The sequence below is a fragment of the Orcinus orca genome, chromosome 2 (assembly GCF_937001465.1).
Source record: "Orcinus orca chromosome 2, mOrcOrc1.1, whole genome shotgun sequence".
Taxonomy (NCBI): domain Eukaryota; kingdom Metazoa; phylum Chordata; class Mammalia; order Artiodactyla; family Delphinidae; genus Orcinus; species Orcinus orca.
In genome coordinates, this window is record NC_064560.1 from 58297173 (window position 1) to 58313922 (window position 16750).

The window sequence follows — 16750 nt, forward strand, 5'->3', positions numbered from 1 at the left end:
TATTTGCATCTTGTTCATTCATTTATTTATTAAACGCCTACTACGTGTTGGCCCTGAGCTGGGCACTGAGAATACATTCTCCAGTGGCCAAGCCATTTTCTGTACAGCCCCCAGCTTCCTCCTGTCTGTTCCATTCACCTTCCGCCAGCCAGTCCTTCAGCCCACAACTTTTGCACCTTGCTTCTGTCAATTTTCACTTGAATGGAAAATACTTTGCACGGTACCTTTGGCTCATATCATATTTGAATTTTAAAAGACGATTAGAAGAAGTACCGGGTGGCGTTTTCTACAGAAAAAGCCCTTACTGCTGTGAGTCTAGGGGTAGATGCTGCCTTCCTCTGTTAATCCAGTTAGACGAAAATATGCTTCAGCAACAAACAACCCTCAAATCTCAGTGGCTTCACAGTGAGTTTACTCTTTGCTCATGTTACATGTCCCACACAGTCAGTAGAGGCTCTGCTCCACGGTCACCTAGGCTTATGGAGGCCCCATCATCTTTCAGCTGCACCACCTAGAACAGTCTGCCGAGCAGCTGCAGCAGGGGAGGAGAGTGGAGAATTACAGATCGGCTTTCCACAGCCTCCGTCCCAGATAACGCACATCACCGCCGCTTATGTTTCATTGCTCATAACTGATGACATGGTCCTGCCTAATTGCAACTGGACTGTCTGGTGAGTACCACTCTCTCGACTCTAGTTTCTTGACTCTGTGCTCTCACTAGACCAATAGTGAAGCTGTGATGACCTGTTCTCCCTGTTGCTCTCTCTAGACTCTACTCTTCAGAGGGGGTAGAGCCCTCACATTACTTATTTTCTAACAGGGCCTGGCACAGTGTAGGTGCCCAGTGTTTGTAGAGTGGATGAAAGATGGCACAAAGCAAAGGTGACCTAGAGGAAGGTGGAGTCAGTATCTGGAAAGGATTAGTTTAGGAAGAGATGCCACATCTGAAAAATGAAGCAGGTAGGGCCAAGAAACCAATCCCATCCGATTTTAAAAACTAAACCAAACGTCACTGAATATAGCGAGACATTTTAGGTGTCACACAGCTCATTGTTGGGGTACAAGATTTCCGGCAACACCAACCATAGAAAGTGCCTATGTAGAAGAAAAGGAAGAGGTCAGGTGCCCCTGACCTCAGCGGCACCAAGTGGCTTTGGAAAAACAATTCCCTGAACCCAGAGCAGTTTCATGAATAAACTAGGCATGGAGGGAAGGGTCTGACTTTCTCATAAGTTTTCAGAGCTAAGTCGGACTAGGGTGCTATTCCTGGGTTACCATGGAAAGACCTTGACTTACCCAACAGTTTTTCTCTGGTAGAAAAATAAAAGGGATTAATCCTACAGGAATTGCTACTAGTTTAGAAAATCGGCAGTTTTATTGGCCTTGGTTTGCAAAATAAGCGGGTTCATTTAGATTTTAGAAGATATATAAGGACCCTTTAAGTTACTGATATAAGCAGGGTGACTATCTATTTAGGTTTGGATCTGTTGCTACCGGTTAATTTATTAGTAACATGTCTCACAGTCACTCTCGAAACTGTTTCGGGTTGGACAATAAATCGCAAGGTCATCCTAGTTACAAGTGACATTTACAACTGGTTGAAAAAAGGTGACACCAGGTCCGAGGAAGGGGCAGAAGAACAAAACTTTCCGTTGGCTGGACACACCCAGCTTGTGCTGGGCTGGGCACCTAGACGTGTTTCAGGACTAAGAGGTGGGGGGACCCCTGGGTGGGGGGAATGGGGGAAGCCTAGATGCTTCCACCACTTCCTGAAGAGTAAGGACTGGGTAAAAAGAAAATGAGGTTGGCGGTGGGCTCCCTGCTCATGCATTTGCTCTCTTCTTGACCTTAGGAAGGCACTTAAGGCACCTGAGCATCACTTTCCTTATCTGTAAAATGGGAATAACCTTCAAAGGCTGTTTCTCTTATTTCACTGTGGCCACTATTATTCCATTATACAGCTGGAGACACAGAAGTTATGAGGGCAAACTGTGCCGGTGAAGGCTCGTAAGTCTAAGAGCTACATTTATGAGCCCAGTACTCAGGCGGTCAGTCCACAGTATCTGATTTCGAAAGGAGAAAACGGATACTTGGAGAGATAACTTGCAAAAGGTCACACAACTCATAAATGGCTGGGGGAAGACTGACCCCAGGAAGTCTGGTTCAAAGTTCGCGCTCTAACTATACAAGGGCTATTTAGTTAAAAGGCGGAAGCGGGAAGCGTCTAGCCCGGCTCTGCGGGCTCGATCTCCAGGTCTCTTTTCTCATCCCGCACAGCCCCTCCAGAATCCCACCGTGGAAGAGGATCAAACACGACAAAGGGCGGGGGAGAGCTTGGCAAACCGGTCGACGTCCCGCAAAAAGCGATGACCGGACCCCAGCAAACCTCTAGGGGATGGTATCGAGCGTCCTCCTCTCTTCGGTCCAGAACACAGGCCACCTTTTAGACTTGCTCCCTGGGCGAGGAGGAGGCGTGGAGCCCCCCGGTTGGGCTGAGAGTTTACGTATGGCAAACTGGCGGCTGTGGCCCGGTCTTCCAAGAGTGTGCGCCGAGCCCCCAGCCCGGGCGGGCCTGCCTCCGGTCCGCTCCCCCCGACTCTCCGCCGGGGACCACCGGCCGGGCGCCGCCGGCGTCCGCGTTGGGCTGGGGCGTCCCCCCGCTGCCACCCAGCTTCCCGGGGGAGGAGCAGCGCATCGCGCAAGCATCCGGGAGCGGCGGAGGGGGCGGGAGGAAGGGCGAGAGGAGGAAGCGGGATTTAAACGAAAGGCGGTGACGCCACACAAAAGATTTCTATAGGCTCCAGGGAGGTTACGGCCGAGGCGGCGGCGGCGGCGGTGGCGAGCTGGGGGGCGAGGCGCGGCCGGGAAGAGGAAAAGCCTCCAGCAGCCCCGGAGGGCGAGCGGGCGGGGGCGCACCCACGGCCGCGCTCAGAGGTGAAGCCGCGCGGGGAGAGGAAGCGGGTGTTTTCCCCTCTGCTTTTCGGCCCCCGCCCTTCCTTTCAGTTTCTCCCGGCTCGCTCGGAAGTTGGAGGTTGACAAAAATGGCAGGAGCCGGGGCCCGGGCGAGTTGCCGCAGCGCCGCGGGGACCTTCTGAGTTGGCCGGGCCGCCGGGGAGACGCGCGCGGCGACGTCCGATGCGCAGGGCCCGGGGTCTCGGGAGAGCTCAGCCGCTGCGGGCCCAAGGCGAGGCGGAGGCGACGGGGATGGACTCGCGCCGACAGCCGGCGGCGGGCCGCGGGGCGCGCGGTCCGGGAGGGCGTGCCGCCTCGGCGCCGAGCCGCGCTCTGTGAACCGGCGAGGCGGGAAGGGGCCGCCGCGGCTCCCGGCACGCCCGGGCGCGGCGGGCGAGAGCGCGAGCGGGGCGGCCGCTGAGCGCAATCAGTGCAGGCTCCCGCCCGACTCTGACTCGGCCGCGCCAGCATCGGCCACACCCTCGGCCCTGCCGCCGCCGCCGGCGCCGCTTCCCGAGAGCGGGAGGCAGGAGATGCCCACGGGGTGGCCGCGCGTCCCAGAGGGCCAGCCCCGGCCGCCGTCGCGGGGAAGTGCAGCCAGGCGGTGTCTGGGCGCCTGAAGCCCACGTGCGCCGCCGAGCCCGAGGTGGCTGACAGCAGAGCCCGCCTGAGACGCCGCCCGCGCTCCTCCCCGAGGAAAGGATTTTGATTTCAAAGGAAGGAAGGAAGGACAACTCCCAGCTTCCCTCTCCCGCCCCCCTCCCCCCCCTCCCCCTCGCTCGGGCGGTCGGACCGGGCCATGCCCAGGAAGGCGGCGGCGGCGGCGGCAGCCCAGCAGAAGGGACTTTCCTGGCAGTCCGGCGACGAGCAGCGCGGTCTGTGAGTTTGCTCTGCTTCGGTTCATGGTTCCTGCAAGCCCTCCAAGAGGCCGAACGCTGCGCCCCCTCCCCGCGCCCCGAAGAGCCTCCTGCGTTCTCTGGCCCCCGGGCCCGCTCCGCGCCGCCCGGGCTCCGGCCGTCGCAGCCCAGTGCCCTCTGCCCGCGGCGGTGGATGGCATGATGGTGCGGGGAAGGCACCGCGGCCTTGGCCAGCTGAGTCGCGACGGCCGCGGGGGCGGCGGCATCGGCAGCGGCGGTGGTAGCGGGCTCCCCAGCGGCATGCCAGTGCCCCCCGGGCGCGATGGCTAGCGGCAGCGCTGGGAAGCCCACTGGCGAGGCGGCTTCTCCGGCTCCAGCGAGCGCCGTCGGCGGGGCTTGCTCGCAGCCCCGGAAGAGGCTGGTGTCTGTCTGCGACCACTGCAAGGGCAAGATGCAGCTGGTGGCCGACCTGCTGCTGCTGTCGAGCGAGGCGCGGCCCGTGCTCTTCGAGGGCCCCGCCTCCGCTTGTGCCGGCGCCGAGTCCTTCGAGCAATGCCGGGACACCATCATCGCGCGCACCAAGGGGCTCTCCATCCTCACCCACGACGTGCAGAGCCAGCTCAACATGGGCCGCTTCGGGGAAGCGGGGGACAGCCTGGTGGAGCTGGGAGACCTGGTGGTGTCCTTGACCGAGTGCTCCGCCCACGCGGCCTATCTGGCGGCTGTGGCCACGCCGGGCGCGCAGCCCGCGCAGCCGGGCCTGGTGGACCGCTACCGCGTGACACGCTGCCGCCACGAGGTGGAGCAGGGCTGCGCAGTGCTGCGCGCCACCCCGCTCGCTGACCTGACCCCGCAGCTGCTGCTGGAGGTGTCGCAGGGCCTGTCGCGCAACCTCAAGTTCCTGACGGACGCGTGCGCCCTGGCCAGCGACAAGTCCCGGGACCGCTTTTCGCGCGAGCAGTTCAAGCTTGGCGTCAAGTGCATGAGCACGAGTGCGTCGGCGCTGCTGGCCTGCGTGCGCGAGGTGAAGGCGGCGCCCAGCGAGCTGGCCCGGAGCCGCTGCGCGCTTTTCAGCGGGCCGTTGGTGCAGGCGGTTAGCGCACTGGTGGGCTTCGCCACCGAGCCGCAGTTCCTGGGTCGCGCGGCGGCCGTGAGCGCCGAGGGCAAGGCGGTGCAGACCGCCATCCTCGGCGGCGCCATGAGTGTGGTGTCGGCCTGCGTACTCCTGACCCAGTGCCTCAGGGATCTGGCGCAGCACCCCGACGGGGGCGCCAAGATGTCGGACCACAGGGAGAGGCTGAGGAACTCGGCCTGCGCCGTGTCTGAAGGCTGCACCCTGCTATCTCAGGCTTTAAGGGAGAGGTCTTCGCCCAGGACTTTACCGCCAGTGAATTCCAATTCTGTGAATTAGCACCCTCCCACCCTCATCCCATTCTTTCACCCCCCCCAGGCTAAAGGAAGATACTTATTCTCTGCCCCTCTCCATTTATACCAAAGAAATCAAAAGTGAACTCCCCCACCCCATGTTAAATGCTCGAGAGGAATCTTCCAGAAGGCAGGGCCATGCAGACCATATACACACGCACTCGCACTCGGAGGGCCCCCGGTGCCCAGCAGCCCACACCAGGAGATGGAAGATGTGTCATCTGCTGGTTGCGGTATTACCCCTGCCCCCTACCCCGGCTCCTCTTCCGGAATTCCTCCACTAAATTTTATTATTAATTGGGCAGGAAGGAGGTCATGGGTTCATTTCTTTTTTGGTCTTTTTTTTTCCCCCCCTAATTAAGAGAAAGGTTACCTCAGTTTTCTCTCCTTAGACATGGATGTAGCTACCTTTTTGTATGTTATTTTTTTAAGCAGTCGTGATGGGTTAGGCGTATACTTGGTGTGGAAAGAGTATGACTTTGCCATGTGATTTGCAAATGGGGGGAAAAGCTACTGTGAGTGTGTGTTTTATTTTTTAATTTACACTATAGAATGATTCCCCCCCATGTCAAGTTTTTACCTTGCATGTACTGGAGTATTTATTTCATCTATTAATAAAATGTTATGTTTCTCAGATGGCTTTTTGCAAGTATTGTTGATTTTCAATCATTGTAATGTTGCAGGCAGCATGTCATCCATGGAAAGGCGCCCTGGAAAGTTTGCTTGGGAGCAATGAGGTGGGTCCCCAACCTTCAGCCCTTTCTGCTTTTTCGTCAAGAGTTAACGTCTTTGAGCAGCCTAGAATTCAAGAAGAGAGAACTGTGTGTAACACTGTCCTTGTAGAGGCAGGGGACACATTTATGGTTGGATTACGTATAGTGCTAGAGTGGGTTTTTTTCCCTGTTTCTCCTGGAAAGTAGTTTTGCTTCCTTTGTCCCCTCTGATTTTTCTGTCCTAATGAACAGGGTTCAGACTGACTGCAGTCTGATTTCTATTCCACCTGTCTTTTTCAGGGTAAGCCTCTTCCTAATCCTGTGTGGAATGCCAGCCTTCCCAGGTCAGAGAATCTGTGTATGGACCTGCAAAAGTACTGTACGTCAAGCGAGAGTAAGACAGGTCTGTTCAGACAAGATCCAGTTGCTCATGATTTTAGGAGAAAAAACAACACAAAAACGTAGAGTGTTCTAGACTGTTTTAATAGAGGGAGAGGTATTCTGGAAAGTGTGAGAAGAGCTTTCTAGACCCACAGCATGTTTGCAGGCAAAGGCTTCTTTTTGGACCTTGATCTGATATGCCCCGGTTGATTGTATGTTGGAAGGATGCTTTGTTCAATGAAATTTGGAGTTATTTTAAGGTAGTTGGTCCCTTCTGCAGACAATTTTAAGAAAAAAATCTTTTGGGGGAGGGGCTGTACGGTTTTGCTGACCCTAGCTGAGTTTTGAACATTTTCCCACTGAAAAAAATAACAAATGTATTTGCCGTGCTTATCCTGAGAGAGCCACATGGATAGAACTCATACATGCTTTAAATTTGCTCCATTTACATTTTTCTTGGGATTTGTCGTGCCTAAGCCTTTGCAGTTCGCACAGATCTGAAAAGAAAGGTTTTTCAACAGTGGTATGTTGGAGAGGAAAGTTGTGGTGACTGTTTTTACTTGAATGGCTGTATTTATTACATGAACATCATGTTCAGCCTATAGAACCTCTTAAACCTGTGTTGGGTTTACTACAACTGTTGAGCTCTGAAGTTTGAAAAAGGCTTCCAAGTGGTCGAGTGTATACATTCTTAAGAACGGTCAAGGGAGCAGTTGTTTTGCTCTCTTAGGTCCTGGTAGATTTAAATTTCTGAAGTCTTTAAAAGATGAAAATGATCTTGCATGTTTATTCCTCTCCCCCTGCCCTTTAAGTCTGGATCAGTCAGGTTCAGGAAGTATTTGAGGGAAGGAAACCTACCTAACCCGTGTGCCAGTGACAACCCTGCTTGCATATAAGAATTTTTACTTGTTTTTATCCATTGAATTTACATAAGTAATGCTGAAGTTTATAACTGTGTGGTTCCTTTAGCCTATGCAGATCACAAAGAGTCAACTGAAAGGAACAAAGTAAAATACAGTCAGAGCCAGAAATCTGCAAATTTGGTATCTGATTAGGAAAAAAAGAATTGCCAATTGTTTCTTGGACTCATTCCTTGCAGAAGCAATTTTCAGGACAGTGCAAGCCAAAAAAATCACTTTTCCTATCTATTTGGATGCAGTTAACTAGCTAGTCACCAAATTAATTTTGAAACTTCTCTTCTTCTTAGCTAAGTGGTAGTTGCTTTTAACATTTCTGTATATTAAAGGTTTTTTTTTACTTGTAGTCAAAATCTCTGTCCTCTGAAGTTAAAAGGTTCAGTGATGTGTTGACCTCTTTTTTCCTCCTTCTGTGTGTAAGATAAAGCTTAGGATTTTTCATCCAGCAGGTGGCTTGAAGTGAATTCTGCTTGTATGTTTTCAGCAGGCTTCAGGAAAGCAGAGTGAGGAATGCACAGTGTTTCTGTGTGTATCACTCACTTAGCTGGGCACACACAGCTCTTTGACATTTTAACTTTTCTCCCAGTGTACCAGGTGGCTAAACTTGTTTTTGAAATAGCCCTGATTTTGTAAAAGGAACATCTCAGACCTGTTTCATTGGGTTTAATAAGGGCAGCAGAGATACTGTTTCCAGGAATAAAATCAGAGTGGCCTGATTTTTTGGGGTGGTTGTTGTTAAATTAAACCACACGGGTTAATTTAAGACATCTGTCCTTGGGCTCTTCTGACTTCCGAGGGCAAGTTTTCTTACACGGGCTTAGTGGGCACCATCCTGACTAGGGATGTTGAAAAGCTTCCTCTGAATGGTCATAAGAGAAGGAAATCATGACTGTGTGTTCTTGGAACAAAAGCCATTATTTATGACAGTCCACCAAAGTCAATGGGACAAAAGGCTTTCAAACACAAGACTTAGCTAGAAAAAGCACAGCTCTGTCTTGGCTGTTTAAGCTTGGCCTTTTTCTTATTCATTCTGGGTTGATTTTAGGAAATGCAAAAATTATGTATGTCTCTGTGTGTCTGTATGTGTGTCGATGTGTGTATGTTTCTCCCCCATCCTCATCTCCACCCCATTTTTTTTTGTTGTTTTTTTCATTTCGGGTCATGTTTCTCAAAAAATATCTAAAGAGTTGATAATTCTGGAAGCATCACTTACACCTGATTGGTTATTTTACAGATACTTTTTTTTTAAAGCTGGCATAGGGATCTAAAATATTTGACAGTTTGAACAGCTAATTTTAACAGAAACACCTGTTTTTTTCGGAATGAATGTGACTATGGTAACATGCCAGTCAGGCAGAGGATTTGAAGAACGCCTGCCAGAGCCCCTCCTGGGCTTCGCTTGGTAAACAGCAGTTAGAGAAGAAGTCTCTGAAGCCTTAGTAGTGCTTTAACCTGTGGGGCAGTGCACTGGCTCCTTTGGTGCCTAGGTTTCGAACTCCTGGAAGAGCCATGACGGAGGCCATCTCTGGGTTTCCAGTGTGGACACAGATATTTGTGTTCCCTCCAGGCAAATTCTTGTTTTGATGAAAAAAAAAATACATTTTTTTGCATGAGTATGCGTGAAATGAATTGGCTTATTTTACTGAAGTAGGGTTTTTCTTCAGGGTCGTTTGGATAGGTGAGTTGTCTGGTTCCACCGCAGTGGCAGAGGCTCAAAGATGGAACTGTTCCGATAGTATAGGGGAAAATTGTGTTACTTGTATCTATGATTGGAATTGATTTAATTGAACTGTAAAGCCCCTTCAGGTCATGGGCTATCATGCCTTTCACATGTGCAGTTATTTTAAATGAATGTGTGTACAAGATGCCTGCAGCAAGTGTACTAAGTAAGTAGTAAAATTGTTTCTGGAAATGAAAGTTATAATGGGCATTCATTCAGCAACTGTTGATTGGGTGCCAGCCACTGTACCGGGCCCTGGGGTCCAGATGTGAGGGGGTCATCTCCTTACACAGGACCCTCCTGTGCAAGGGTCCTCCCCTTGCAAAGAGTCGGTGCTGCCCCAGACTTGGCCAGTGGGCTGGCAGTAGCACCCACAGCGTAACCCTGGACCCTACCTCAGGCCTATTTCTATCAGAAACACAGGGTGTGGAGCGATCTGAGTGTCATCCAGCCCTCCCAGGTGATTCTGCTGCGGACCCAGTCTGCAGAACCACTGGCCTGCAGGGCCTGCTGGTTTCTTTGTACTCCCTGCTGCCTCTGTAAGACCAGAGTGCTTCTGTGTCAAGAGGCAGCAGCATTTCTGCAAGTTGCTTGTTTGCTCAGGTGTTTTTTTTTCTCCTGGATATTTTGAGCCCTTTTCTTCAGTTAGAAAAGATAATTTAGTCTCTCCTGCCAATTTGGAATTGGCAGGTTTTTCTTCTGTGTGTGTGTGTGTGTGTGTGTTTATAAGTACAGTGTCCTTCTCTTACCTCCTTTTTGAGATGAACTGAAGTCATAGAATAGTAAATTGGCAACTTAGCTTCCGATGTTTTTGCAATGCTGTTGACTCTTGTCCTAGAAAACTGAAACTAGCAGACAACCTCATTAAAAACCAACGCTTTAGCTCTTTGGCTACCCAAGAAAGAGCACTTTGCTGTTGAGTTTGTAAAGTACTCTATTCAGATCCAAGTGAAGCATACAGACTTATTTGCTTATAGCAAAGCTCATTTTAGGGATAACCAGAGTTTGCAGTATACTCAGGAAAGATGTCCTGTAAGGCCAACCGTGTACCAAGAATTAGGATGGTCTTTTAGAGCTTCCATACTCACGAGGGTGGTTCCGGGAGCTGGCATTGGCATCGCCTAGGAACTTGGTAGATAGCAGAATCTTGGCCCCATGCCAGACCTACCCGATAGCATTTGCTTTGGCAAGATCTCCCTGTGATTTCTGGGCACACTTCACTTTGAGAAGCACTGTTTGAGGAGGTGCTGTGAAGTAGTTGTGAGCAAATCATCGCTTTACTCTTTACTGTGGGAACTTAGGCGTTTATTATGTTTATTTAGATCTTTTCTGTTTATAAAGCGTGTTCATGTATGTTATATAATTGGGTCCTCAGAGCAGTCTTGTGAAGTAGACAGGTCTTACTCACTGTGCATGTCATCTAAACATTTGTGCTTCTGTTTTCCCATTGTAAAAAATATTTATGATGAATTCCCATGAAGTGCGAGACCTTGTGATGAGCTCCATAGACTAGACCTATCCACTTACAAGATCATCAAAAGTATTATCTGAAACACTTTATGTTAAAGTCAGTTTCCCCTAATGATCTTGCTTTTACCCTTCTGGTAACTTGACACAGCAACTGTATTGTGATATCCTCAAGGATGGCCCGAAGAAAGAGCATAGCCCTGTCTTCTAAGTCTTCTGTTATTCTATGTGGCAAACCTATCCAGGTTCTTGGAAACATTGGATGTCTTAAGTTCTTCACAATGTCAGACTTCCGGGAAGCGTTTAAATGCTAATTTAGATTTGTTAGCATAGTTTAAAAATGAATCCATGTACTAATTTCAAACTTTTCTAAGTATTCGCTAATAACATACATGTATCCTGATTTATGCTGAAGTGGGACACAGAGAGGGAGCTTTAAAAAAAAAAATCCTCTGTTTCGGGAAGGGAAATATATATGCTATGCATGCAAGGTTAACGAGCATATTGCCCTGAAAAACTTCTGCCACAATATTGCAATGCAATGCATCGCCTCAGTGTTAATATTTAATAGTTTCTGACTTTTTTCTAATTTGCCTAAATTTTAGATGACACTCAAGATACTGATCAAGTGAAAAATCACAAATTGGTGGCCTCGGGTCTAGGAGACCTGGATTGATGTCAGACCTCTAGAAATCAGTAGAGAGATATTGTAGGAAACCTAGGTCAGTTTAGTGCTTACTGATGCCCTTTCCATTTTGACTTTTTTTGATAACCATCAGCTTCCTGTTCTAAAATGAATAGGTAAGTCATTCCAGTCCTTCAGATAGAATTTTGGTATAAAAATTTTCCTGGGCTTCCCTGGTGGCGCAGTGGTTGAGAGTCTGCCTGCCGATGCAGGGGACACGGGTTCGTGCCCTGGTCCGGGAAGATCCCACATGCCGCGGAGTGGCTGGTCCCGCTAGCCATGGCCGCTGAGCCTGCGCGTCCAGAGCCTGTGCTCCGCTACGGGAGAGGCCACAGCAGTGAGAGGCCTGCGTACCAAAAAAAAAAAAAAATTTTTTTTTCCTAAAAGTTTCCTTGGAGGCTGGGTTTTACTTAAATATTCCTTCTTTGGTAAGTTCCATGATAAAGATAGTTCTAAAAACATGAATATGATTCTAGTTTTATTATCACTTGGAACTTAATTTTTAAGGTGTGTGGGCATTTTGTGTCAGTTAATGCTATGGAAAGTTGTCCATAGAACCAACAAAAATAGATCATGTGATATTATTTCACCTGTCTTGATGGAGTCATATACTCCATACCAATTTCCGTGATACCTTCTCTAAATTTAAGTGGAGTCTGTGCAATGGACATTGCGTAGATGAGACCAGAGACCAAACATAGTCCCATGGAGATGGCTTTAAATCCAATGGGGCTCAGCCACAATGCTCTGATAATTCCGGAAAAAATAGAAGTTTTTCCACCTAGATTACTCACATACCTGAAGTGGAACTGAATGGATATGAAATATGAGATAATTTGAAACATGCATCCTTGCAGGCGGCTCACGTGTTCCAGTTCCTTCGTCCTTCTCTTTCTGGAGCTCAACTCACACCTTCTTGCCCACCATGGATTTTAGAAACAGGCAATTCTTGGCTTCGCCAGGACTTCTTGCTTCATCCTGGACAACCACAGAACACCTGATAGAGCCGCACTAATAATAGATGAGGGTGTGAGACCATTGTCACATAGGGTCAAGTTGTTGATGATGACACACTCATTAGTTGGGTCTAAATAGTGTCAGGTTTAGCAAGTCTGATGGTAAAACATTCCTGATTTAGTAGACATTGACTCAGCATCTGGGACAGTATTTAGACACATTCTTTATATTACCTTATTTAAGAGGAATGACTCAAAGCCACACAATGTTAGAAACAGACCCAGAAGCCCCATCCTTTGTTATCCTCAATAAAAGCTATTTGCGTTGTGGTTTGTCTTCCAACAGAGATGTTTTCCAAGGACACCTTCCTTTCGTGTTACATCTATATAGCTGCAAAAGACAGGCCAGAGAAAGCATGGCTTTCAGAGGACGCATTGTTTGGTTGACTGAGGATTAGTGTGTAGGTGCTGCCGTGATTCACCAGAGCATCTTCCCTTTCAGAGACAGTAAATGGTTTTGGTATCACGGGGGTTGATCCCTTCTTGGGCATCTGAGGGTTATTCAAGTTAAATGCTCCAAGAAAAGGTTTTAAATACATATTAAAAATGAGAGGCCTTTTGATCTTTTCCCATGTAAGCATGTTCATGAAATTCCATATGGTGTGCATGTCTGTGGACACCATACATGCACACACATGCACACACAATCTCAGGGCTGAGAGACTTCAGATGCTTCTAACCTCCTCATACTTTGAGAAGTGAATTCTGCAGTGTCCACTGGGAATTCATTTAGATTTTTTGAAGCACTTCCTAATTGCCTAACCTAGATTGTTCTTCCTACACTGTTTTGACCCATTTTTTTTTCGGCTGAGAAGAGAATGGCTTACAAACTCCTCACAGAGGACAGGACATTAATTGGTGCCTCAGGGGGATATCAAGATACTGGGAGCCTTTCCTTGGATTTTTTCAGCCACGTCCAGTGGACATTTCTTAAGACTCATTCCGTACTGGGAGCTGGGAATGTGGAGATGAGCTTAAAACGTAGTACAAGTGATAGAAAGGGAGAACAAATTACATGAGACTGGGATAAGCATCATAATTAATGTTAATGAGGATCCTCTAGTCTAGGTCTTTGGCTCTTTGGGACCTTTGTAGTTCCTAGAGTTGATCAAATTAGGTATGTTGTCGTGGCGACGGGGGAATGATGTTGGCATCAGAACTGGTCTTTCCTACTCTCAGGTGCCAGGTGACTGAATATAATTTAAGTGGGAATTTCACTGAATTTATTTTTGGTAGTTTTCACCAAAAACTACCAAAACTGGAGGGTAGTTTTCAGGTAGAGATTGCAGGTGCCTTCAAGAGTGGGCTTTATCCCAAGGCTTAAGCATCATTTTCTTTTTCTGCTCATTAATTTTGAGTCGTGTTGATGCAGGGTGTAGGGCTTTTCCTGGACTAGCTCTGCTGTACCGGAAGCAGAACAGCTTTTTCTCTCTTCATTCAAGCTGCTGGCCTGGCCTTGGATCAGGAGCCCTGGGTGGGGCCGCTGGGACCAGCTTACCTGCAGGGGAGTCCTGGGCCTGGCTGCGCATCCCCTTTGGGGATCACCTAGAGCTCAGATGGGGTACCTGAAGCTGTGTGTGGCAGGGAGTGGGGACTGGCTGATAGACTTGGGAGTCTTCCAAGGCAAGAACCGGGACTTTTCATCTCTGTCATCCCTAGCAGGTGGCCAGCGTACTCAATAAATGTTTGTTCAATGAAAGAAAAGCAATAGCCGGCATTTTTTGAGCCCCTGTGTACGCTAGGAACTTTACGTTGTGTCTCTTTAAAGCGACCCTTTGAGGTATGAAGAGTTGTTCTCATTTTACACATGAGGATGCTGGACTGAAACCACTTGCCCAGAGTCCCAAAGCTAGGAAGTAGTGGCATAAAGGTAAAAATCAAGGTCTGTCTGATGGAGCCTAGCGTCCTTCGCCACTTGGCTACAGTGAATGAATGAATTTCTAGGATGGAGTCCCTCTGCCTTTTGAGGTTGAAAGGCTCCCCTCCATTTTTTTTTAAAACTGTACGCATGACAATTTTTGCGGGTTTCCTCCCGAGCCTTTGGTCTGAGCCCTTCCTGGGCCTTTTGCAGTGGGCCTAGATGCCCACAGCTCCCTCAAAAAGCCAGACTTTCTACCTGCTGCCTGATCCTGGTGTCCTAGAGAATGCTTGAAGATCGACCTCTGGTTTGTCAAGTAACCTCCACTTGGATTTCTAAAATGCAAATATCTTTGTTATTTGCCACTTGCAACACTCCATGGTTTCCCCATTGACTTTAGGATCAAAGCCAAACTCCTAACTGAGGGATTTCTAGCTAGTCTGGTCCCTCACAGCTCCCCGCATACTGCATCCCACCCGCAATGGCACCTGCACTGTCCCTCCCACTGCCATGCTTTCTTTTTCACCTGAGCTTTTTGCTCAGCTGTGTCTTCTTGGACAGCTCATCCTGCACCCAGCTTTTCTCCCCACCTCCCCTGACTCTATCCTGGGTGGTAGTCCCTCCCATGGGTCCCTGTAGTACCCCTTACTTCCTTTATATGAGTACTTACCAAGTTCTCGTAACCCTCTGTTTACTTACCCACATTCCCAGTCTGTATCCTCATGGGGCCGGGGGGAGAGTCATCTTTTTGTCTCCAGTGACTAATGGAGTTGCCTAACACATAGTAGGCCCTAATAAACATTTCTGCATGAACAAATGTAGTGTTCATGACTGATATCAAGCTTTTAGAGGGGAAGAGCCCAGAAGGAAAAGATATCATTAGCCTTGCCCTTTGTCTAGGTCCCCTTAAGTTAGTCACCGAGTTCATCCACGTTCTCCCTTCTAGTACCCTCAGTTTCTGTTCCTTTCCCCCAGTCCGGGTCCTCATTGGCCTCCATCTGGACGATGCTGCAGAACGAATCTCACTGGAGATTGGCTACAGCTTGGACCGCGCAGCCAAATTGCGCCTGCTTTTCCTCATCTCCCTGCCCATCATTCATGCCTTTGGTGCAGCAAATTTACACCCGAAACTGCACCTTCAAGTAGCCAGTAGCTCAACACATTTCTTGAGTACCAACGGTGTGCCACTGGACGGTTCCCACAGTGGATAGGACCAGGCCTTACTCAGGCTGTGGCCCTCATCTACCACCCCCAACTCAAGCCACTGTTCTAGCATGAGGAATCTCAGGCCATCCCACGCACGCTTATTCCTAGCTCTGCGCTTTTGCTTTTGTTGGCCTCTCTGTGAAATGTCTTTCCCATCCTTCTGAACAGTTACTGACCCCTTGAGTGCAGACTGCTTCCAGGGTCCTAAGATTGGTACTCTTGAGTGCTGGATGGGTTGGCCCAGACATATCTGGCCTTTTGGAGACCCCCGCAGGGATTTGGGTGGATTCCAAAGGGGTGCTTGAGAGGCTCTGGCTGGACCAAACTCTTTTCTCTCTCTCACCTCAGAGCCTTAGCTGAGTTTGTGAGTGGCAGCCGTGGGTGCTGACCTGGTGAGGATTCTTGGAAGCCTCCTCAGGGTGGTGCTGGGTCCAGTGGGGATGTGGAAATGAGGCACCGCCTGGAGAAGTGAGTTTGTGTTTTTTTTTCCCCACAAATGGACTTAGAACCATATTCCCTGGGGAGCCCTTGAAGCCAGCGTGAGAATTGACCGAGGGAGCGCGTTCTGGCTTTCAATCCCATAATTGTTATAATACAGAAATTACTCACGGCTTTCCATAATCAGGTTTGGGCTATAATAGTGTACTTAGTAGAGCTCTGGGGTGAGCAGACATTCAGCGGCACCCTCTGCGTACGTCCTTCCTGCCCAGGCTCTTGTGAATGGAGAAAAAAAGCTGAAGCCTTAGGGAGGAAAAAGGAGGTGCTGCCCTGCCCCAAAGCCCCCTGGGAATGGGGGCCCCTGAAAGCCTCAAGGGCCTCGATGTCAGCAGCAAACTGGCACTTGGGCCTTGGGGTTGAATTGCTATTTTATACCTGCCCTTTGAGTAGCTACATTAAATTTGATGTTTTTTTGCATTTGATTGTTGACACTCCCTAAAAAATAGAACATGATGGTTGTCATATCAAAATTAAAGGAATTGCTTAAAACAAAGACATTACCTCTACCTACCTAACTTTTCCAGCATTGACATTCCAGTTTCAGTGGAGTAATAAGCGGGTAGGGTTAGCACGACCACAGTGGATTGCCATGACAGTTTCCACAAAAACTGAACTGAGTTGCTCGTGTCCCCTTTCTGGTGACATGACCCGGATCATAAGAGCGTCGGGCATGGCTGGACACTGGGGTGTGCCCGGAAGCCTTGCTTTCGTCACAAGCTGAGCGGCTGTGGTGTGGAGCCATGGTGTGAGGGTCACCAAGTGACCCTGCTTCTCTCAGACGGTGGGGTCAACTTTGAAAAAAATGCTGAGAGGACTAAGTGAAAAGAAGAACGATTTTAATGGTCCCACTTTAAGCACAATCTAAGGTCCTGTTCCCCCAGCCAAAGGAGGAATCACGATTCACAGTATGAAAGCGTGATTGTGATCGGGGAAGTCTGTGCTTTCTGTCTTTGCACCGCCCTGCCCACTCCCCAGACACTCCAAATATTTCCTATCCTAGGATGCCTGCATCCTGATCCTTAGAGATTAGCTCCTAGCAGCAGAGCCAGGCCCAC

General features: G+C 49.2%; 1 protein-coding gene across 1 annotated transcript; it reads left to right on the forward strand.

Moving 5' to 3' along the window:
• Positions 1-3666: 3666 nt before the first annotated feature.
• On the forward strand, positions 3667-5870 carry TLNRD1 (talin rod domain containing 1). Its single transcript, XM_033402964.2, has one exon. The coding sequence runs from the start codon at positions 4132-4134 to the stop codon at positions 5218-5220; it is 1089 nt and encodes a 362-aa protein (XP_033258855.1). The 5' UTR covers positions 3667-4131; the 3' UTR covers positions 5221-5870.
• The last annotated feature ends 10880 nt before the right edge of the window (positions 5871-16750 follow it).